Below are 25,331 nucleotides of genomic sequence, written 5' to 3' on the forward strand. Positions count from 1 at the left end.
TTGTATATAAAGAAAATAAGCAAATCAGAAGCTTTGGCAGCTATTTCACTTAGAGTCCAATCATCAATTTTATTTCTAACCAAATGCAGAAATAATGGAAAAATACATACTGGAGGATTCTCCTAAAAACTCACAGTATACATATACAAGATAGGGTTCTTAGAGGATCTATGGAAGAGACTTTGGAAGCTGGAAGAACACTTTCACTTCCATGTAGTTAGAGCCTCTGCGGCGGCTAAATACAGGATTTCTTCAGTGCCACTGGACTACGAGTGAGAAAAGGAGGAAGCAAAGACTTGTGGCACCTGCCTACGCTACCTGCCTGCCTGCCCTCTGCAGCCACTCTGCCCGTGGCCTGCTTCCCCAGCTCTGGAGTCTGAGCAGTCTCGTACCAGTATAGATGAGAGTGGGAACAGACACAGAGAAGTTCTGGGTAAGTCGTGAGCCAGTAGCAGTGTGAATTGGGCTGTTGTGAGTCGAGCGGCATCCATGGCTTGGAGGATGAACCAGCGGAGACCTGAGGGAATTTGTGGTCAAAGTGGAAGAAAAGAAAACAATACATACAAGAGATAGCAAAGTTATGTTAAAATAATTTCAAAGGAGCTTGTAGTTAGGGGACAGGAATTATTTTTTAATCCCTAGCATGCACAAAACAAGTTGAGATAAAAAAGAAGAGCTAAATATTAATTTGTTAAGAAATAGTTACAAAGAATCAGGTTAATAAATTAGGAATGTGAATAAGAAAAATAGCAAGCAGAACTGCCAGTGGAATTAAATAAGAAAAAGATTAAAATTTGGATTTTCAGTTACTTTAAAATGTTTGCTATTATTTTGATCACCACAGAGCTTACTAAACAATATTTCAGGAAGAAAACACACATAAAAATGAAAAGCCAAATATGATGTTCTTATACTACTTTGAAACTGAGATATGAATAACTGCTGATATATTTTTCTACAAAGGAAGTTTAACTAACAGAACTGTTTCTGTCTAGCATATCAAGACAGAGTTATATAAGAATATGAAAATGACAGCATAAAGAGAAATGAGTGAATTGAATTAATATAAGTAGATCCAATTATTCCATATTTCAGCACCCCAAGTATATAGCTTAAAACCAGGTTACACTGGGAACAAAACAAAGCAAAGGGACACCGCTTTAAAAAAAAAAACCATTAAGCAATATAATGACTTTTGTGTAGCTTTCAAACAGAATAGATTATTAAACTTAAACAGAATTTAGTTAAACTACATTCTAAACTGAAGTTGTGTAAGATATCAACTAACATCCTGCAATAGATCACATCTATGCACATGTAAAGGATACTTAGACCAGATACACTTAGACCAGAAACATACATCTATGGCACTTAAATTTTCACAAAGAAATTTAGCTGAAAGAGCATAGTTATAGTGGATGGGGAAAAAAAGGTATATTATATAATTAAGAATCCTAGACTTCATATTAGCAACTATTTCATTGTGCAATGCCTTCCCTTATGCACAATGAGGGGAAATGAATTAAGTCACTACACTCTGAAAAACTATCATACTCCCATTTTTTAGAATTCAAATTAAAAGTAATCGAGAGCCCAACTTTTCCTGGCCTTTTTTCCTTTTCCGCTGCCCAGTGAACATTCCCAATAATCACAATTTACCAAGATCCAAACATGAGTTTTCGTTAACTGGCAATAATGGTCTTTTAAAGACCATCTACTTTCTGAAAATATCACTGCTTTTACTATAGGACAAATGTTTCTGCTTTTGTTGCTAATTTAATTTTTTAAAGTGTTTAACTGGTAAAAATCAAATATCTCACTGGTGACTAATTTCTACACAAGCAACTGGGTGAGGTTTTATTTTTGTTTTTTCTTTCTCTGTTGAAGTAAGTGGCTAATGGAGTTAAAAAGTCTAAGAATCGGTGCCGTACAGAGGAGAAACTATGACTAATGTCTCCTAGAAAGTACTTTTTTTTTTAATTAGAGAATCAATAAACCATATTTCAATGCACTTTCTACCATCAAGATAGTTCAGCTAGGAAACACCAAAGAGCTTTATACTCCATAATACACTAAATATCTAAAAGGAAAACACAAACTGATGGAGCAGAACACACCATTAATAAAAGTAAAATAAAATGAACATCATTAAGTGTTCAAATTATGACATCAAATTAAAATCCAAGTACAATGGAGAGAGCATCACCATAATGTATTCTTTGAGTCCTAATTCTTATCAATCTCCTTGCATGAAAGGTTGCCTTACAAGAATACCCTAGTGGTATTTCTAACATTAAATCTATTCGGGCAGGAACATAATCCAAACTACCTTATCAAATCCCTGTCTAGAATCAACAATGTTAAAATTAAAAACCAAAATAATTATAATCAGGTGACTCATAAAACAATTTTAAACTAGTGCCCAAATTGATTCATTAACAAAAATACAAAGAAGCTGGTTGAAATAAAGCAGCCTGAGGTTTTGTTTTTGTTTTTTTAAATAACATGACTTATGCAGTAATATGCCATTAGGAAATCTTAATGAAGCCACTTAAATTCTTCATGGTGTGAATAGCTGACAACTTAAGGCAAATGGCTACAACAAAATTAGAAAAAGAAAACTTAGACAAGCTCAGATTTACATTAATGGAGCTCTTCCTGAATGAAGGCGAAATGTATTCCCCTACCATCCATATGTCACTTTAAGGCACCAACAGGTACTGCAGCTTTCTTTCCACTAAGTAATTCAGTGAAAAGAGGAAAACTTCAGACATCACAATTGCAAAGGCCAGGCCCCTTCAGGCAGTACAGATAAAGCTGGAGGGTGGCAGAAGGAAGAGGGACCCAGCTCTTTACTTAAATTTGCTACAGAAAGAGAAAAAAAAACTAAATCCCTCAAAAAGTTATACCTGCAATCTGACTTTACCTGTAGCAGAAGGCAGTTCATACCTTTTTTAAGACAGATTTTAAATGGAAGATAAAGCAAATTCACTCAATAAATCATTTAAAACATTTCACTTATCAATATATTTCCAAATAAAATTAGGCAATATATGTAATACTGTGCTCCCTCTTGTGACTAAAATTTAACCCAAATAACTAAAGGCCAGCAGAAAGGAACAATTAAACAAAAAGAAAAAGTTGATAAAGAATCTCACTTTTACATAGACTGTTTGAAAAAAAAAATTGTGATTGCTTTCTAGGCAACCTCTCTTGACTATTGCTGAACTGGGAAACATTTTGGGTTTTCTGACTACAGAACTCTGACCTCCTGATGATAAAAGACAGAGGTCGGCACACTATATACAGTACAGGCCAAAATCCATCCTGCCATCTGTTTCGAAAATAATTAAGTTTTATTGGAACAAAGACACACTCATTTATTTGCATACTATTGACGGCTGCTTTCATGCAACATCTGCAGACCTGAGTCCTTGCTATTTCCATTCCGGTAATTACCAAAGAAGTTTGTTGACCCTTGATCTAGAAGAATCTCTAGAGCAATGGTTCTCAATGGAAGTACCATCGGCATTTAGTATGGAACAAGTCTTTGTTGTACAGAGTTGTCCCTAGCTGTGCGGGACAGTCAGCATTTCTGGTCCCCAATAGAATCATCCTGCTCACCCCAAGCATTACGACAGAAAATTTTCATTTCAAGCATTCTTTGTTGATAGCACCACCAACACCATGTTGAGAATCTCTGCCTTAGGCACAAATGATGACACATTAGCCAAATGGAGCCAACAGAAATGTTCTGTTGGATCACAAATACTTTTTTAAAAAAATGTAAGAGTTTAAATTCCTTTAGATCAAGATTGGCAAACTCCTTTTTTTTTTTTTGGTAAACAAACATGAAAACTATATGGCCAGTGCTTGAAATATTAACTATCTGGCCTTTTACAGAAAAAGTCTGCCAACATCTGCTTTATGCAGTACCCAGTATTCTCCATTATACCCAATTATTTTATTTATATAAACTGCTTGGCCTCTGTAGACACTGGAGTTTGAGACCCCTGCACAGGTCAATCTTTCCTGCTTTCTATACTATGTTGCTAATAATAGGCATAATTGGATTATCAGATATAGGGTATTAAGCATTCCCCAGACAACAAGTAAAATTCTTCAGAATGCATAAGCTTTAGATATACAGTGTCTAAAGATGTGGAACAAGTTTAATTTTACATTACTTAATTTGAATTTCATGACAGTATAAATAAAATATTAGGAATATCTAAATAGTTTTAAGCTTCAAATTTTGATAGTCATCTCTGATAAGAAAACTGCTGCAGGAAAAAATGTATGTTGAACAACTCTACTAAAATGTTTCAAATCAGGGCTTCCCTGGTGGCGCAGTGGTTGAGAGTCCGCCTGCCGATGCAGGGGACACGGGTTCGTGCCCTGGTCTGGGAAGATCCCACATGCCGTGGAGCGACTGGGCCCATGAGCCATGGCCGCTGAGCCTGCGCGTCCGGAGCCTGTGCTCCACAGGGGGAGAGGCCACAACAGTGAGAGGCCCGCGTACCGCAAAAAAAAAAAAAAAAATTTTTCAAATCAAATGAAAATATGTAGACAAAAGATAAAAAGCTCCATAAGAACAATTCATCGATTCATACTTACTCCTTCATTTCTTTGGACGGGGAATTACATGCAGGAAGGAATGCTGCTGGGCTACTTAATTTATCCAGTGTACACGCTGTTCCTATGGCTCGTACCACTAACCCAGATTCGCCTTCCAGATCAAAGCACTGTAAGTACCCGACAACTGCATTTCCTCTCATTTCAAGTACTTTCAAGCCAATCTTCCTCTGCAGTTCACCTACGAAAAAAGGAAGAAAACACAGTCGGCCTCTTATCTGCATGTTGCATAATACAAAGCTGGACATGGTGGCAATAGGAAAGAGTCCAGAAAATCATAGATTATTTAATATATTAAGTGTAACATTATGTTAAATATAACATTTGTATGTATTAATAAATATTAAATATAATTAACATGTTAATATAAGTATAAATATATTTCTATTTTCTATTTAAATACATAAATTTATTATAAACGTAACATTTGTACTTATTAAATATAACATATTTATTATCTGATATATCTGTGTGAGAGTGTGTGTGTGTATGTATGCATGCGCGAGTGTATATATACACTCACGCATATGTACATAATAAATACAAACTTTAGATGGAAATAAGTTCTTCAAAGGAAAATAAAGAAAAGTAATGGGGTAAGAGTGGCGGGGGAGTAGGGGTAAAAGGAGGTACAAGTTGTCAGAGAAGGACTATGAAAAGGCAACATTTAAACAAAACACCTTAGAGAGATTACCTAAGCTCTGACAACAAATAAACACTCCAAGGAGGAAAACTAGAACTCAGTTTCCTACCTCCTTGCTCAGGGCATTTTCTACCATGCCACTTCATAAGCCCAATTTCCTTTTACTACCTAGTTAAGAAGTAACTATAAGCTTCTGATTCAGATTTCGTCTTGTTATAAGATGGCAATGCACATGTGAGGACGGGGCCAGGGATAGGGAATCAGTCAGTTAACAATTCATAGTCTTCATTGTAAAGTTTTAGTAGCATGTCAAAAGGAAGTGAAGAATTTTGGTGGATTAAGTCAATCAGCCATGAAGTTTTTTGTTTTTTTTTTTAATACCTGACATTAAAGAAATGAGTCTCTGTCTGGCCTCGTTTGATGCCCTTGGTGTGCGAATTCGATCAATCCATTGATATTCTGGGTCTTCGTTGACCACAAGTTCTTCTACAAATCCATGAATTATTACAGCTCTATAGCACTTTGGAATAGATGTCGCTGTTAAAAAAAATTATCTATTATGCTTCTCTTTATCACAAGGCTAAATTTAACTTGTTAAAAATGTACAACTAAGTTCTTACCTTTTGGATACATAGTACAAGAACATCTTTTACTGTGATAACCTCAATGCAATCATAATAATACTTTCAATCAAACAGTCTTCTAAGTTCCATTTTATTCTTAGAAATAATCATTTTCCTTCATGAGGCCTCTTGCCTTTCTCAAGTAAGCATAGTAAGATATAAACTGTATTTTTATAATTTAGAAAACAGCTACAGACCATCTTAAATAGCATTCAATACGAAGTGTAAAAAAGTCAAAATTAAAGTGAGCTAGCTGATATTATATAAAAAATCAGAAAGCAGATAATGAATACCAAAACACTCTAATCATTGGAAGCCCTTTGAAAAAGTTCTGCACACCACACACTGCAGCCTTAAAAACCAAGCCATTACCTTTCTGACATAATCTGAGAAGTCATACAGGCCTGTAGTTTCCAATAATCCATGGTTATAAGGCCAATTGGTTCAGTAGTCACTATACTACTTAATAGACTCATTCAATACATAGAACAACAAACGTCACTGGATTTATTAAAAACGGGAGAATGTGAGAACATCTATACCAAACTATATGCATGCCTTGAAACTAACTCCACTACATAGGAGTTTTCAACCCTATTAGTCCAGGCTGGCTATGAATTGCCCGGATCTGTTTAATTGTGACCCATATTTCATGGCATCCGCAGGGCTCCATACCTGTAGATGCTTATGTCACTATGGATAGTACCACAGTGCCACCTCTAGTGCTCCACTCCTATCTTTTAGCATCCTATACCAGCATAAAATGCCACTGGCTTTTTCTTTTTTTGACAGTTATTCAAAGCTTAATTATAGTCAGATCTTTTACACATTTGACAAAAGTAATTTGTTCTAACTTTTGAAAGAAATGTAATGGGCAATAAAATATTAACCTTTATAAAGTAAGACAAATACGTGAAAATTATTTTAACCTTTGTTGACCTACTGGTACAAGAGTAAAATCTACGTTAGATGATTAACTTGCAATCTTCTCTATAAATTAGTGTCCAGTAATTATGCTTTTTAAATAATTCTGCTTTTTAAAGCCATTTGAGACTTCTGCAAGATATACACGTCCATCCACCACAAATGGCTCCACGTCTGTATGGCCCGGTTTCGAAGAGCCCATTTGAATTAAGTCTGAATATGCCACACGTGTAGCCTCATCAAATTTGTTTCCCAAATGTAGACATTAATGGGATTTGTTTTCATTGGCTGAGAAAGTGTGACAAGTCCTCTCCCCCTATGTTGTCGCTAACCTCTGACAACCTGCTGACATCAAAGTAGCATAGGCTACTGTTCAGATACAGTGTATCATCTGTTTCATATCACAATGTTTCATATTATGCAGACACATACCTAGTTTAACAATGCAGTGATTTTCTTTCAACATGTGGCCTAAATGAATTGTGGACTCTTTCTGTATAGGTCCGTTTGGGTTTATTCCCTTAATTGTTGGGTTTTGAGTTAGGACTGTAGCAAATGCACAGTTCACCTACAAATGCACACTTTGCATTCCCATATCTAATTTCTCTAAGGATGAATTAAATTGTTGCATTGCAGGAAAAAACATTCCACCTTTATTTTCAATCTTGTTTCCAGTCATTCTTAAGTATTTCAGAGCTGTAATCTTATGTAGTGCTTTAACAATTAATTCTCCACCTCAGACTCAATATCAGTAAACATAAGGTTTATGTAAATATTGTCTCATTAATATATGGATTCTTCTTTAAAAATTCTGAAAAAGATCCAAAAATCTTCACCTGTTACCCTTTCTACTGGAGTTAAGTGACTGTAACCAGCAATGATTAATGTGATTCCTTCTAATCACACTCTTGTGGGCAGAGGCTGGCACAGAGACTAGAGAAGGGGGGATGTGGGGAACAGCCAGAGGCAGCCTCCCTGTGGGCCACAGTGTCACTGTCATGATGACCGCATGCACACACATGCCCCACTGGATTTTTCTAAAAAAACTTTCTATGAACTTGTGAAAAATTAGATATCATTTACTTTAAAATCAGATAAACAGTTCCCAGAGCTACAGTAATTACTTCTGAAAAATTCACAATTTTCTCTCTGGCATTAAGACCAAGGTATAATACGTTTTCCATTAGACTTCTGAAACATTAATTTGATTTCTCATATTTAACAATTATTAAATTTCCTGTCAAATGAGTAATAAAATATATTTACTTACTGCAAAAGAATTTGACTCCACATGACGACTGCCTAAATCGATTTAAATCATTGAAGAGGTCTACTTTGACAACTACATTGATTTCCCCACGGATACCTATAATTTCAAAAGGAAAAACAAGTTTCTACCTTAAGAAAATAAAGTATAATTAAATAATCAGGCAAATAATGATTTAAAAATAATGTATCAATCATAACAGCAATGCTAACTTTGTTTCCTAATTATTTCCATTCTATAGATGCTCTAATTTATTTAAGTAAATCCTGTTCTCCAATTTATTTTACCATTTTAAACATCAATGAATAATATAGAATATGAATGTTACAATACACATAAATCTCATCAAACATCTTATCTTCTTATAACAAACTACTACCAATGGAATTGCCAGGTCAAAAATGTAAAATAGACAGAAAAATGCAAGACTGTAGGCAGGAGCATCTGCCAGTTCCTTATGCCCATAATGGTCCCTCTGCCATTTTAAAGAGATGACATATTTTTAGGCTAGTGGCTCTCAGACTTTTTGATTGCAGGACCCTTCTACAATCTCAAAAATTACTGAAGATCTCAAAGAATCTTTGTCTATGCGGGTCAAAACCTTCAATATTTACCATATTATAAATTTAAATTGACAATTTAGACAAATATTTACTTATTACTTCATTTAAAGTAGCAGTAAATCGATTTATGTCAAAATAAACACTTTTATAAAAACAACTATTTTGAAAAACAAAAGAAATTTTAGTGATAAGAGTGGCATTACATTACATTTTTGCCAATCTCTACAGTGTGTAGCTTAATGAAATAGTTAGATTCTAATTTCTGCTCTACATTCAATGTGTGGTAACATCATACATCATAAAACCTCTGAAAACTCCATTGTACAACTTGTAAGAAAGTGAGACTAAAAATGGCAAATGTCATATAAGTATTATCCTGAAAACAGTTCTCATCTCACTTCACAGAGCCTGTGAAAGTATCTCATGGACCCACAGATGTCCCCAGGCCATACTTTGAGAACTTTGCTTTAGGCAACAAAAAGCCTTTGAAGAATTTTTTTTTCCTTTCAAGAATTTTTAAGTAGAAAAGTTTCAAGATTATTCATTTTAAAATGTGTTTTAGAAACAGAGTAGCAATATTAGATGATTTTCAAATGATACATTTGCTTACTATATTGTACAAATTTAGCAGGCATTATTTCAAATTATGGTCAGAAAAGTTACAATTCTACCAACAATACAGACTACCACATGTCTATTAAAAGAGAAGACATCTTTTGAAGATATGTATTTTAAAAATACCAGGCACGGGGCTTCCCTGGTGGTACAGTGGTTGGGAGTCCGCCTGTCGATGCAGGGGACGCGGGTTCATGCCCTGGTCTGGGAAGATCCCACATGCCACGGAGCAGCTGGGCCCGTGAGCCATGGCCGCTGAGCCTGCGCGTCCGGAGCCTGTGCTCCGCAACGGGAGAGTCCACAACAGTGAGAGGCCCGCGTACGGCGCAAAAAAAAAAAAAAAATACCAGGCACAACACAAAAGTCTTTAAGGATAAATTAAAAGACTGTGACTTATTTTCTTAAAATGTGTTGCTTACCATGAATGGTATCATAAATTGGAAACCATCCTGAGATGACTGTTGCAGCCTCACTGTAGAGTAAAGGATCAATGTCAATGTACACTTTACCAATGGCATCATTTGCACTATATGTATCATGGTCAAGAACTGTGATCTGGAGAGGTTCATCTTGTAAATCTTCATCATCCACCTAAAAAAGTATATCTTAAAAATTAAATCTTATAATTTAAAAATCTTCATTACCATAAATGTATACATATACCAAATGTAAAAGATTACTTATTTCCAGGAAAAGAAATCTTATAGATTTATCTCTAAGCAAAGGTAGAGAGATAAGTCATTAGGGAAATGCAAATCAAAACCAATTAGATAACACCTCACATCTACATTCTTTGTATTAAACTGGTCATCAAGTCTGGTGAAGTCAACCTCCGAAACCTAAATACCTTCTTCAGGTGGTTTAAATATGAGACAGTTCAAAGTAAAAGAATGCAGATGGTCCTTAGCCATAGGAAATCAAACTCACCTCATTCATAATAAAAGTACACATTAAAATTATACTGTGAATACCACTTCAGACCTACTAGGATGGCTTACATTTTAAAAATAAAATAAAATAACAAGTATTGACAAGGATATGGAAAAACCAAAACTCTCACACATGCTGGTAGGAATGTAAGATGATGCAACCACTGTGGAAAAGTTTGGCAGTTCCTTAAAAAGCTTAACACAGAAATTACTGTGTGACTCAGCCATTCCACTTCTAGGTATAGACCCAAAAGAACTGAAAACAGGGAGTCAAACAGATACTGGTACACCAAAGTTCACTGCAGCATTATTCACCATAGCCAAAAGGCAGAAACAAACCCAAGTGTGCATCAACAGATAGAGGATAAACAAAATATGGTATATTCATACAATGGACTATCATTCAGCCATAAAAAGGAATGAAATTCTGATACATGCTAAACATGGATGAACCTTGAAAACATTATGCTAAGTGAAAGACACCATACACAAGAGGACAAATACTTATGATTCTACTTATATGAAATGCTCATATAGGCAAATTCAGAGTCAGAAAGTAGATTAGAGGTTACGAGGGGCTGGAGAGAGGAGGGCATGGGGAGTCATTGCTGAATGAGTATTTTCTCTTTGGAGGGATGAAAAAATTTTGGAAATAGTGGTGATGGTTGCACAACATTGTATGTATGTGAATGCAATTAATGCTACTGTATTGTACACTTAAAAATGGCTAAAATGGCAATATTTATGATACGTATTTTTATCACAATTCAAAAAGATGTTTAATCTGTACATTATTCTTAAGTGATTTTTGGTATATGCTAAAATCCAGAGAAAATTACTATATAATAATATAATACCTTTTTAATCTGGGTTCTCCTATTCATATATGATATTTTCTGAACTGTAACATAATTTTTTGAAAACTCAATATTCTTAGGAAATATTTTTATGGTGTAGGAAAACTACTATACCTGAAATAAAACGTAGTCCAATCATTCCTGCGAAAAAAGGGTCACCTCAAAAATGCACACGCAAAAATGCTGACATTTAAAAACTTACCTCAAATTTAAACCATTCTGAGTTCCACTGAGGGTTGAGGGACTTGAGATACACATCTGTTTTAAAGGTGGTATTACCAAATTTTACCTAAAAACAAGTAAGAACAGTTCAAATAAAAATATTAAAAATGTGAATAAAATTAAAATTTAACATCAGCTAAACAATTGGAGGATTAACCATGAAGGGGATAAAAGACAACTATCCCCTGAGACAAAAGGCAAGAAAGTATGGATGGGTCCAGGCAAGTTTATAAACTACACCTGGAACAAGGGATCACCCACTGTTCTGCCTGACTAGCTCTACAGGGAAATTAAAATCAGACCATTATGTCAGTGTGGAGAAAGTAATCACATGGCCTTCACTAAACAGGAGCTCAGACAAAAGGGGAAAGTCTTAAGGGTGGAGGACCAGCAAAATACAATCAGAAGGTAGAAAGGACAAATGACTCTTACCATCTCATCAAGGGAATCCAGAACTACAGCCCATTATTATAAGAACTTAGTAACATATCCTCATATTTTCTCACTTCCTCAGTATTTGTTACTTTTTAAATTCTTACCTGTGCATACACAGTGATCAGCAATAAACTATGGTCATTAAGGGTTTTATGTTTCTATCTTCAGGGACAATAAAAGGGGTTGGAATGGGGAGACTACCCTGTTTCATAGCCAGTCTTGGCAGATACTAAATCAAAATGCAAAAGTAAATAAGAAGAAAAGGAAGAAGGCAGAAAGGAGGCTAAATCCCTGGGACTTGCTTCTAAGAAAGGATGGAGATTGTGAAACCTCAGGCTGGACTTGAGAAGCGGTCAGGAAGCTTAAGAGCAAAACAGTTAAGAAACTACTCCCTAGATTGTTTCACCTTTCCTAAACTTGATCTCTCTAAGCTCTTCCCTAATTCTATCAGTTATCACCATTAAGTATCTTTTCTAACCTCAAAATTCATTAAAGGTTTATCCCGATACCCAGTAAAGAGTTTTGCATGTTGTAGATACTTAGGAAATGCTGGTTTAATCAGATAATCTATGAAATCTCCTTTCCTTCTTGACCTACAACCCTACTATTGGTATTATAATACTTGTAGATATTAATGTTTAATCAGTCCAGAAAATGTTCTAAAAGCAAAATACCCAAACCTATAGTTATTATCTTCTGTACATTTTTCTAGTTATTTTATCATGCAATTTGAATTATCAAGGAATGATACCAACCATTTGGTACCTAGGCAGTTTGGTCAGAGGGTTGAAAAGGTTTAAGAAATTACATAAAAATAATGAGTTCCTGCATGGTAAGGAATATGATAAAGTCAAAGATAAACAAGAAAGTGAGAAAAAGGATTTGCCAAATATGTCACAAACAGCTAATTTCTTCAATTTCTAACAAGTTCCTACAAAGCAATAAGAAAAAGATCAACAAACCAACCAAAAAAAGGAAATTCAAAGAAATGGAAATATAGATGCCTTTTAAGTATATCAAGAGCTGAAAACCTCATTCATACTAAGAGAAATCAAACTAAACCGACATTTTTACTACTCAGGTTGGCAAAGATCAAAAAGTTTGAAAACACAGTGTGAATGAGGCACTCTCATACTCTGTTGCTGTGAATGCAAATTAGAACAATCTTCACAAAGTGCAGTCTGACAACACTTATCGAAATTGTAAATGCCTATACCCTTTAAATTCATACACAGGTGCACAATGACATATATAAGCAGCATATAGTAGCAAAAGACTGGAAATAACCTAGAAGTCCATCAATCAGGAGCTGGCTAAATTAAGTATGGGAAAGCCACACAATGCAGTGCTATACAGAAGACAGAAGCAGTTCTCCGTGCACTAGTATGGAACAATGTCCAAGATACATCCCTCTACTGCAGAGCAGTGTGTACGGCATTCTTTGTGGAGGAAAAAAAATGACGAAATGTTATAAGGCATATGATATATGCCTATATATGCACAGATTGTTTCTGGAAGGATATACAACAAATGTTAACAGTGGCCACTAAACGAAACAAGACAGATCGGTTAAAGGAAAGGCCATGAGAGGCTGACTCATTCTGTACATTTTGAATTTTGAGCCATGCACATATATTACCTATTTTTTAAATGGATTATTTAAAATTCAAAAACATCAAAAATTAAAATAAAATTCAAATGGCAAAAACTGTTTTGATTCAGTTATAAAATTCTGGATTCACTGCCGGGAATTTCTCCTGAAGTACTTTCACATATGGCCCCTTCCCAAAAGATATACAAAAACCTAGTGACAACAAGAAAACGACTAAATAAATCACATGCTCCCTACTAAAGAATGGAGTTGATTACATGTACTGTCAGGGGATGATGTCAATGGCATAATAACTGAAAAAACCAAGTAGTAGAATATAAAAGTATGATTACATTTGTTTTTAAAAATATGATATGTAAAAGTTTTTGTTTTTGTTTTTAAAGCCAAGGAGTAGATGAATACATGCCAAAGAAGTGACAGCAATTATCTCTGAAGGGACTGATAAGGGTGTAGACAACACAGTATAGTGTTGTAAGTAAGAAGTAAGGGGCTTTCAAGTTTTACTTGAGTATTTGAATCTTTTCTAACAGGAGCTATTCATGTACGGTCATCCCTCAGTACCCACGGGTATTGGTTCCAGGACTCCTCCCACCCATCCCCCCACCCCACAGATACCCAAATCTGTGGATGCTCAAGTCCCTCATATAAAATGGCACAGTACCTGCACATAACCTATGCACAACCTCCCATACACTTTAAATCATCTCTTTAGCACCTAACACAATGTAAATGCTATGTAAATAGTTGTAAATACCATGTGAATACTATGTAAACAGCGATCACACACAACAAATTCCAGTTTTGCTTTTTGGAACTTTCTGGAATTTTTTTCCAAATATTTCCTACCTGCAGTTGGTTGAATCTGAGGAAGTGGAACCCAGGGATACGAAGGGCCAAATGTATTACTTGCATCATTTTTTTTTTTTTACTTTTAAATCACAAATGTTAAAGAAATGAAACAAGGAAAAAGAAACCTGGGAAGAAATCTGCTCATACTTAAGAAATCTTACTTATCTAGTTTTCATTACATTTCAATATTCAAAATATCAAAGAAATACTTATTGTTTAATTTACCTAAAAACTGCTTTATTTGAAGTAAAATGTCATTAGGATTCATAAACGCATTCAAAACCATTCAAAAGCCAAATGTACTTAAGGAGTTTGGCTCAACTGCCAAAAACAGCATATCATTTCTTAAGCTATGATTTCAGAGCCCTCTTCAGTTTTGTCCCATTATAATGTAGTGCTATACTGTGATTTTTTTTTTTTTTTTTGGTCAACTGTCCATTCTAGATATAGTAAAAATCTGATAGTCCCCACACTATACTAAACAAACAAGCAAAAGACAAGATTTTAGAAGAAGAAAAAGGCTAGAGTGTATGTTTTGCCAACATTGTGGTGATTCCCCTTCTACTAAAGAAGAATCAGAGTTCATTTGGCCTTATTTAATTCGAAGGAGATTTTATTACTCAGCAATTAAATGAATGCCTTACAATTTAGTTAAAGAACATCAGGGATTTTAACAAGATTCCCTAGTAAGGTAAACGCTTTCTCTTTCCCCACTCATTAGCTAAATTACCTTGAGAAAGTTATTTAACCTGTTATTTAAAGCAGCTTCCTCCTCTGAAAAGGGGAGTTGCTGTGAGCATTAAACAGGATAATGTATGTAGAGACTTAGCAAAATGTCTGGTAGAAAATGCTCATTAAATATTAATTTCCTTTCCTCTCCCTGTTCCCTCAAAGGCTCCTGGATAAACACAAAACGATAATGTAGTTTAGCGGAACAGTTAGTAACATGCACATTAATATTGGGATATATTTTGATTAATACTCCCCTGGTACAGAATCCCATCCTGTTCATCCTGGAGATTCCCACAATAATCATCCTTAAGTACTACTTGGTCTTCACTGGCTTCCTAAACTCCTCACATCATATATAGTAGAAATTCCCTCAACCCCAACGCAATCAGGACCAATATCTGATTAGTCAATCAAATAATCTGGTTAGATCAGATAGTCATTAAAAATGATACAAACAGTAAACATTTTCAAATAAAACATATAAATAAATATTCATTCCTCTATCTTTTATCGTAAGACTGAGGCCTCTTCTTTGAGTAAGGGTCCACCGTTGACAGTTCTGTGTCATCTTTTTTGCATAAACCAAAACATATCATCTGTGTTTGCCAGTCTCTCATAACATATCATCTGTGTTTGCCAGTCTGGGTTTCTTTAAAATGTGGTAAAACTTAAAATCACTGGTAAAATAACTATGGATAGAGAATCCTAGATTTTTTACAATCTTCATCTAATTCAAGAGCAATTTTTAGCAACTGTATCCATAATGCTTTACACAGCATTATCAACTTCATTATCCCACTTATTTCACTGATTTGTATAAGATTTAAATAAATAACAATAACAAATAGTGTTGGCATAAATAGGTTAGGGAATAAACGCAACTGCCTCTTGGTAAAGCATATCAGCCAACTGATGGGAGAAGCAGGCACACTGGAGTATAAGCTAACGGTATGGGGTATTCAAGAATGTGTTTATGGCAGAAATGCAGAGCACTGGGCACTGTAATGAGGCAGTTAATAGAAACTGGTTAAGAGAGCATCTGCTGTACAGACTTCTCCCCATCGTTTTCAGACCACTTAGTAATCCACATCCTCTCTACCCAGCCAAATTTTATTTCCCACTTCTATTTAACAAGAACCCTCCCTTCAATTACATGTGCTATATTCCCTCCTTTTGCTTTTATCATTCATCCTCTTCATCCAAAAAATGCCCCCTTTTCCTCTCTGCCTATGGAAATGGCACCATCTTTCAAGCCCAGCACAAAGATAGAAATCTTTCATATCACATAATTTATCCCTTTATTTTTTATCCCTTTATTTTTTATTTTATCCCTTTATTTATCACATATTTATCCCTTTATCCCATATCACAAAATTTATCCCTTTATTATATTGTAATCCTTCGTTATCCCCTTTTTCATGCATTAATCTTTCCCTTTCTGCTGGATTATTCCTATTAGCACACAAATATGTTCTAATATCTTCCACCTTATTTTTTTTTAAGTACTAAAAACTGCATACTCCCCCCCGAATAACACACTATTTCTTCTCTCCCTTCACAGCCATATTTCCTGAAACAATTGCCTATTCACGCCTCTCCTACTTCCTTACTCCCATGTACTTTAACCCTCTAAATCACTACAGTATGGGCTTCCGTCCTTGACACTCCTCAAGCCAGGACCCTTAACATCCTTATGTTGTCCAATCCAGTGATTTCTCTGTCCCCTTACCTGACCTCTCAGTGCCATTTGACAGTTGAGGATTTCCTCTTTCTAGAAACTTCCTCTCTTGCCTTCTGAGACATTACTTTTTGGATTTTTCTCCCACCCACTGGCTAACAATCTCAGTTTCCTTCCCCTAGTCCTCTACCTCTAATAAATTCTTAATGTCATGTTCATTCAAGGATCCATCCGTCTTCTCGCTCCCTCTTCTCTCCCCTAAGTCAATGGTTCGCAAAAGGGACAGAACCAACTTCTAAAGAAACTTTACAAATTTAGGGACGAATAATTTCTAAATTTCAAAAATTTCGTTTTTGGGACGAATAATAATAGTATTTAGTAAGGAAGACCAGAGATGCTAGGTGTCCTGCAATTCAAGAGACAGTCCCCAACAATGAAGACTTGTCTCATGTCATGACTTTCAAATATCCACACCAGATAGCCACATGGGTGAAAAACCTACCTAGACCCTAACTCAGGTTTATAGATAGAATATTATGATGGGTTTTAATACACATTAACTGTCAAGAAATGCAACCACTGTGAAAATTAATGGACAACTCTTTTTTCCCATGAGCTGACTATAGTGTATTTTGGGAAATCAGATAACCAATGGCAGTGAAGGCCCATCCGAGATGCCAAAACTACACAACTGTCTCACTATGTGAGAGGAGCAGTCATGTTCACGTGATTTTACAGGGAGGTGAGGTACTTCCTATCCTGAATTCTGCTTTATTTTCTCCACATGGGGAGCTTCTCACCATCTAGCATACTTTATCTCTTACTTAGCTATTTTTTTGATTAACTCCTTCCTCCACTAGAACCTAAGTTCAGTGACTACAGAAACTTTCATTTTGCTCACTGCTCTATCCCCAGCATGCTGCACAACAGCCAGTATAGTATCTGATATAGACAAAGGCTCAGTAAATATCATGGGTGCAACCTGATTACTTCATGTCTTCTGTGGTCATTAACAAGCACTTCCATATTGAAACACATTAAAAAATACTTTTATTTCTCTATCATATTACAGTTAGAGCATTATATTGATATTTTTAAACTGTGGGCATAGATAGGTTATATTAGCTATAGATATCATGCCAAGATAGTAAAGGGAAGATTTCAAAACACCTGCCATATAAAGGCAGGACCGGGTCTCACAAAGTTGAGAAGCACTGGCCTGTGTGAGCTTATTTTTAACTCATACCTCTCTTCGAAACACCACACTCACAAATCCAACTTTCTCCTTGACAACTCCAATTAAAGGAACCAAAGACATCTCAAATTTAACATGCCCAAATGGAAGGTGAGTCTCAACCCACTCAATCTCTCTCAACCCTATGGAGAGTGAGAAAATTGCCCCAGTGACTCCAGAAAGCTAGGAATCACCTTTCAGTCTCCCTTTCCCTGAGCCCTACTCCAGTCTACCAACAAATCCCCTACTGTCTATCTTCAAAGCATATCTGGAATCCATCCATTCTACTAGCAAAACCGTCACCTTGACCCTCACTGCCTCTTTTCTGAACTATAATGGAATCTCCTAACTAGTTGCCTGCTTCAGCTCTTTCCCCTCTGCAGTTCATTCTGCAAACAGCAACAGTGCTCATCTCAACAAGTGCTTCCCTCTGAACTGAGAATAAAATCCAACCTTCAGTCATGGCCTCTAGGATCCTGCACAGCTGGCTCCCTGATTAACTCTCCAACGTTACCTTACAGCACTCTCCCCTTCACTTACTACATGCCAGCACACACATCTTCCTTCACTTCTTAAAACAAAGCAAACCCTCAGGATCTTCCCTCTGCTGAGACTCTCCTATCCTCCAGCCTCTTTTGCCCGGCCCCTCCCCTACACAGACAGACACACACACACACACACACACACACACACACACAAACACACCTTGAGCAGCTAGCTCCTTCTCGTCCACAGGTCTCTGCCTAACTGGCACTTTCTCGGAGGCCTCCCCTGATAATTCAACCTAAAGTTCCTGAGATTCTCTATCGTTTTCTTTCATGGCACTCATCACAACCTGTAATTATAAATGTACTCTTGGGACTTCCCTGGTGGCGCAGTGATTAAGAATCCACCTGCCAATGCAGGGGAAACAGGTTTGATCCCTGGTCCAGGAAGATCCCAGGTGCTGTGGAGCAACTAAGCCTGTGCGCCACAACTGCTAAGCCTGCGCTCTATAGAGCCCATGAGCCGTAACTACTGATAGTGAAGCCCGCGCTCCCTAGAGCCCATGCTCCGCAACAAGAGAAGCCACTGCAATGAGAAGCCCATGCACCACGATGAAGAGTAGCCCCGGCTCGCCACAACTAGAGAAAGTCCGCGCGCAACAACGAATACCCAACACAGCCAATAAATAAATATACTCTTTCTTTACTTTTTAATGTCTGGCTCTCCCACCAAAATATACACTCCATAAACACAGGAACCAAGTCTATTTTGTTCACCGTCACATATGCATCAGCTAGATCGGTGACTAGCATGGGGCTTGGCAAAGAGCAGACACTCAGTAACTATTTGCTGAAAGAAGGAATTAATGAGTCACCCTTTAATCCAACCCCTCCCTCACCAGCAAAAGCCATTTGTTACCAAGGCCTGAGAATTTTACCTAAGAAATGTCCCTCAAATCTTTCCCCTTTAATCCATTCCCATTGCCATTCTAAACGTGCACATATTGTCTGGGTAATTTTACCACCTTCTTAACTGATCTTGCCTCATCTCTCATCTATCCAGTCCATCGATAACATCACCATTCAAGTCATTCTACAAAGAAACAACCTAATCCAAACATGATCTTACTTCATTTCTGCTTGAAGAACTTCCCCCGTTTACCCTCTATTTACAAAAAACACAGAAAAGGGCGCTGGTGCCAACCTACATTCCCAGCCTTATCCCTCACAACCTCCACTACGCACACATCCGCTTTGACTCCAGACACATCCCAAACTAAGATCGTTTCCTAACACACCACGTATGCCACTCTGTGCCTCTGATGTTCCCTCTGCCTGGTAAAATCCTGGGTACCCTACAAGGCCCAGTTCAAATGTCACTGTTTTTAGGAAGCCTCCCTAAACCTTCAGAGACAGAATTAAGTTTCCACAGTCTACAGAAACACTCATCACCTTGTCTGGAGAGGCAGTATTTGCACCGTGTATTAACAAACCACTAGGCTTTGGAGATTTACAAGGTTAAGGCACCTTGGGCAAATTATTTACTGTTCCTAGGGTTTTTTAAGTTATAAAATATTTTTAATTGTAAAAACAGTCAATAGAGGTTGACGACACAAATGTTATCTCAGAACATTTTCCCTTGTTTCCTGAATATGCTAGGCTCCTATGTACCAGCAAGTCCCCATAGCAGTTCTCAGGTTTCGTGGTTCCTTTCAGATATGTTTTAATTGATTACATGTATATATTGCTTGGAAACAAAAGTCCATGTGATATTAAAACAAACAAACAAAAAACTTGTGTCTTTCAGGTACTTCAATTACAATATAAGAAAATAATACAAGAGCAGGACTGTTATAAGGACTAAGAATTGAAAAAAACTTAGCACAGACCTGGCAATAATGAGATTCAATACATATTAGCTATTATTTATTAACCTAAACTGTGTGGGTCAGTCTCTGAGATACCGGAAAGCAAAGACTAGGCTTTGGCAATCTGTGTATCCCCATTACCTATCATCTGGCCCAATAACACACCCAGTAACTGTTTCTCACATAAAAATGAAGTTGAGCTTGAGTATTGCCATGGCAATGTCTGATTAGGTCAGAGAATCTTTAGGGAATATCAACAATATTTTATATTGATATGGAATCAGGCTGTATATTATCATGCATCTATCAACTCCAAACATTAATAGCCCAAATGATTATCGTTCTAATGCTCTGGCTCATCATGACAATTTTTTTTTTTAAACATCATCTCCATCACTCTAGCATTAAAAGCTAGCTACCCTCCCCCCGCCAACGAAGGGTGTGTGTGTGTGTGTGTGTGTGTGTGTGTTTCAGTGGCCGCGTGGTCACACCTTGGGATGTCCTGACTGGCAGGTGGCCTGTTAGGAGTCCTGACATCACGGTCACCCTGCAGGCAGAGCAGTAACAGCCTCCCCGCGCGGCACAGCGCGCCGCGGACGCCTGCGAGCAGTGCTCCTATCACATGGGCTGCAGTCTCGGCAGTCAGCCCTCCAGGGAGGGCTGTACAAACACTGCACCCAGCAGGGCGGTCGACAGGGGAATAGGCTGAGAGGCTGCGGGCGAGGTGACTAAGATCCTTCACAGGGCTCGGCGCTCCCTGTGTTTGGAGGGGCAGGACCTTGCACCAACCTCCACGAAGGCATCAGTCAGGTCACTAGCTCGGTCCATCACCGGCAAATGGCGCCCGGCCACGATTTTCACCTTCAGCTTCCCAGGCATCGTCTCGGCTTCGGCCTCTCCTTGGGCTCCTGCAGAAATAAACAAGCGAGTCTGAGCCGAGCGCCCAGCGGGGCGGGGGAGGGACGGGGGCGCGCGGGGTAACTGACAGCGCAGGGCGCGCAGCGGCGCCGCCACTTACTCTCGGAAGAAAAAGGGAGCCGTCCTGCGCGGGAACTGAGGCCTCATTCCGGAGAGGCAGCCGGAGGAGCGACCCCGGTGGAGGATTCTGCCCCGGCTCCACAGCGCAGGAAAGAAAAGCAGAAGCCAGTCAACATCCCACTGACCCGCAGCCGCCCATACGAGTGTTTCTCCTCCCCCCAAAATGGCGGCTCCCAGGGCGGGGAGGAGGCATCGATCGCTCGGCGCTCGGCCCACTTCTCCTGGGAGGCACTAAATTCGCGGAGAGCAGATAAAGGAGGCGGGACGGACTTCGAGGAAGCTGGTAGGCAGGGAAACGGGTCGAGCCCCGCATCATCCACCGAGTCTGGGGCTGTAGTTTGGCGCCTTGCTGCTTACCAGGAAGAAAACCTGCCCACCCTCTGGGAATGAACCGCAGCTGCGGCTCGGTAACTTCTGCAATGCATTTGCAAAAGGCTGGGACAGAAGGAGAAGCAGCGGAGACTGCTAGAGGAGCGATTTCAGTCTGCCTTTAACAACCCACTAGTAGTTTGTGAAATCAGCTTAACTGGTTTCCACCTGGAAAGGGTACAGTTTTTTTATATCTGAAACAGAGTGAAAAATTTCAGGAACATCTTGGATAGTCGAGTAAGTATTCTGCAGTAACACTGTTTATTCAGTCATACACACGTGTACTGGGTGACAGAGGTTAACGTAGATCTTTGGGGGAAAAAAAAACAAAAAATTTCGAAATCCAAAGCCACTGCTTGAAAGAAATTGCCCTGCACTCTTAGATCATCTCAGTGTGGTTATTAAACATCTGCAAACCTAAAGATAAGACCTGGCAGTAGTTCAGGACCTCCTATCATAGGAAATTGTGTTCAACTAATTGGACCAGATAAGCTTGATTAAACATCTTGAAGAATCGACCTAATTGTATATATACATAAACATGCTAAAATGAGGCCTAATTTATAAGCTCAGACCATCAGAAAAAATTTAGGGAAGTTGAAACACACATACGCAAGAGGCAACACAAATGACTCCATACCACGCATCAAAAGTAGAAATAACAATAAGTGCCATATCAAATACTAAAATCAGCACTAACCATTCCAGTAAAAAGATTATACCACTGGATTCATCAGGAGTGGCAAATTCCCAAATGAAGATATCAGGATGATATTTTTAACTTTAAAAATAAAGGCATCCAAATTGGAAGGAAAGAAGTAAAACTGTCACTATTTACAGATGACATAATACTGTATAAAGAAAGACTCCATGGAAAAATAGTTAGAACTCATAAATGAATTCACTATAGTTGCAGGATACAAAATCAATGTATAGAAACCTGTTGCTTTCTTTAAACTAATAACCAACTATCAGAAGGAGAAATTAAGAAAATAATCCCATTTATAATTGTATCCAAAAGAATAAAATACCTAGGAATAAATTAATACAAGGTGAAAGACTTGTATACTGAAAACTATAAGACATTGGTGAAAGAAATAAGACACAAAATACTGAAAAATATTCCATGCTCCTGGATTGGAAGAATTAATATTGTTAAAATGTCCATATTACCCAAAGCATTCTACAGATTCAATGAAATCCCTATCAAAAATTACAATGCCATTTTTCGAGGACTAGAACAAACAATACTAAAATTTGTATGAAACCACAAAAGACCACAAATGGCCAAAGCAATCCTGAGAAAGAAGAACAAAACTGGAGGTATCACAGTCCATGATTTCAAACTATACTGCAAAGCTATAGTATCAAAACAGTATGATATTGTCATAAAAATAGGCACACAGATAAGTGGAACAGAATAGGGAGCCCAGAAATAGACCCACAAATATATGGTCAATTAACAACAAGGGAGCCAAGAATATACAGTGGGAAACTGGATAGCTACATCAAAAGAATGAAACTAGACTACTATCTTATACCATAGGCAAAAATTAACTCAAAATGGATTAAAGACTTGAGTGTAAGACCTGAAACCATAAAACTCCTAGAAGAAAACATAGGCAGTAAGATCCTTGACATAGGTCTTGGCATTGAAATTTTGGACTGACTCCAAAAGCAAAGGTAACCAAAGCAAAAATAAGTGGGACTACATCAAACTTAAAAGCTTCTGCATAGCAAAGGAAACCATCAACAAAATTAAAAGACAACTTACTGAATGGGAATACAAATCATATATCTGATAAGGGGTTAATACCCAAAAGGTATAAAGAATTCAAACAACTAAATAGTAAAAAAATCAAACAATCTGATTTTAAAATGAGCTGAGGATCTAAATAGATATTTTTCTAGGGAAGACATACAGATGGCCAACAGGCACATGAAAAGGTGTTCAGCATCACTAATTATCATGGAAATGCAAATCAAAACTGCAATGAGATAGCAACTCACACCCATCAGGATGACTACTATCAAAAAGACAAAATTTAACAAGTGTTGGAAAGGATGTGGAGAAAAGAGAACACTTGTACATTGTTGGGGGGAGTGTAAATTGGTGCAGCCACTATGGAAAACATTATGGAGGTTCCTCAAAAAATTAAAAATAGAACTACTATATGGTCCAGCTCTTCCACTTGTTGGTATTTGCTGAACACAAAAACACTAATTTGAAAAGATGTATGCATTTGAATTGCAACATTATTTACAAAATAGCCAAGATATGGAAGCAACCTAAGTGTCCCTTGATAGGTGAATGGATAAAGAAGATGTGGTGTATGTATATACAGTGGAATACTACTTAGCCATAAAAAAACAAGGAAATCTTGCCATTTGTGACAACATGGATGGAACTTGAGGGTATCATGATAAGTGATATAAGTCAGAGAAAGACAAATACCATATGATTTCACTTACATGTGGAATCTAAAGAAGAAAACAAATGAACAGACAAAACGAAACTAAACTCATAGATACAGAGAAAAGATTGGTGGTTACCAGAGGAGAAGACAGTTGGGGGTGGGCAAAATGGGTGAAAGTGGTCAATTGTATGGATGGTAACTAGAATTACTGTGTTGATCACTTTGTGGTGTATACATATATCAAATCACTATGTCGTACACCTGAAATTAATGTAATGTTACATACCAATCTTACCTCAATAAAAAAAAAAAAAAGGGGCTTCCCTGGTGGCACAGTGGTTAAGAATCCGCCTGCCAATGCAGGGGACACGGGTTCAAGCCCTGCTCCGGGTGGATCCCACATGCTGCGGAGCAACTAAGCCCCTGTGCCACAACTACTGAGCCTGCTCCCTAGAGCCCACGAGCCACAACTACTGAGCCCATGTGCCTAGATCCTGTGCTCCATAACAAGAGAAGCCACCACAATGAGAAGCCCACACACCGCAGCGAGGAATAGCCCCCGCTCACTGCAACTGGAGAAAGCCCATGCACAGTAACAAAGACCCAACATAGCCAAAAATAAATAAATAGATTTGTTTAAAAAGTAATAATAATAGGGCTTCCCTGGTGGCACAGTGGTTGAGAGTCCGCCTGCCGATGCAGGGGATGCGTGTTTGTGCCCCGGTCCAGGAAGATCCCACATGGGCCGGTGAGCCATGGCCACTGAGCCTGCGCATCTGGAGCCTGTGCTCCGCAACGGGAGAGGCTGCAACAGTGAGAGGCCCGCGTACTGCAGAAAGGAAAAATAATAATAAAATAAATAAATAAAAATTTTAAAAAAATTACTCAATGGGTTAAATTAAGTACTCTAGGCAGTGGTGACCCAGAATTACCTTTTCAAAGCAAAAATTTCTTTTACAGAAGGAATATTGCTTACATAAGTGAGAAGTTGAACTACCTCAAAATAAAAATCTAAAAGAGAAACCACTGACTTTTTGGACTAGGGAAACCTTTATCCATCCAAACTATGACAAAAGGATAGAGACCACAGTTCCAATGCAAATTTCCTTAGATCTACCTGCAGTTTTTTTATGGAGTCTAACCCTACACTTAAAAATGCCCTTGCCAGGGCTTCCCTGGTGGCGCAGTGGTTGAGAGTCTGCCTGCCGATGCAGGGGACATGAGTTCGTGCCCCGGCCCTGGAGGATCCCACACGGAGCGGCTGGGTCTGTGAGCCATGGCCGCTGAGCCTGCGCGTCCGGAGCCTGTGCTCCGCAATGGGAGAGGCCACAACAGT

At 37.8% G+C, this 25,331-nt stretch overlaps 1 protein-coding gene and 1 pseudogene across 8 annotated transcripts in view; both read right to left on the reverse strand.

Annotated features, from left to right (window-relative positions):
• Window positions 1–21,361, reverse strand: part of C2CD5 (C2 calcium dependent domain containing 5) — an 82,704-nt gene extending 61,343 nt beyond the window's left edge. For 7 of the 8 annotated variants that reach the window (XR_003791046.1, XR_003791047.1, XM_029204828.1 and 4 more), the window contains exons 1-7: window positions 21,190–21,355; window positions 20,961–21,079; window positions 11,259–11,345; window positions 9,690–9,861; window positions 8,096–8,191; window positions 5,660–5,815; window positions 4,618–4,816 (exon numbers count right to left, since the gene is read on the reverse strand). Coding sequence is in view for 6 of the 8 variants with exons in the window: in XM_029204828.1 (XP_029060661.1) it covers window positions 4,618–4,816; window positions 5,660–5,815; window positions 8,096–8,191; window positions 9,690–9,861; window positions 11,259–11,345; window positions 20,961–21,050 (800 nt within the window). In the remaining 2 variants the exon portion in view is untranslated. Of the gene's footprint in view, window positions 1–4,617; window positions 4,817–5,659; window positions 5,816–8,095; window positions 8,192–9,689; window positions 9,862–11,258; window positions 11,346–20,960; window positions 21,080–21,189 lie in introns of all 8 variants that reach the window. The other variant, XM_029204826.1, reaches the window with a different exon arrangement.
• On the reverse strand, window positions 6,899–8,025 carry LOC114885076 (annotated as a pseudogene).
• Window positions 21,362–25,331: the final 3,970 nt, after the last annotated feature.

Source organism: Monodon monoceros, unplaced genomic scaffold (genome assembly GCF_005190385.1).
Source record: "Monodon monoceros isolate NGI ecotype Baffin Bay Population unplaced genomic scaffold, NGI_Narwhal_1 Super_Scaffold_6, whole genome shotgun sequence".
In the NCBI taxonomy this organism is placed as follows: Eukaryota; Metazoa; Chordata; class Mammalia; order Artiodactyla; family Monodontidae; genus Monodon; species Monodon monoceros.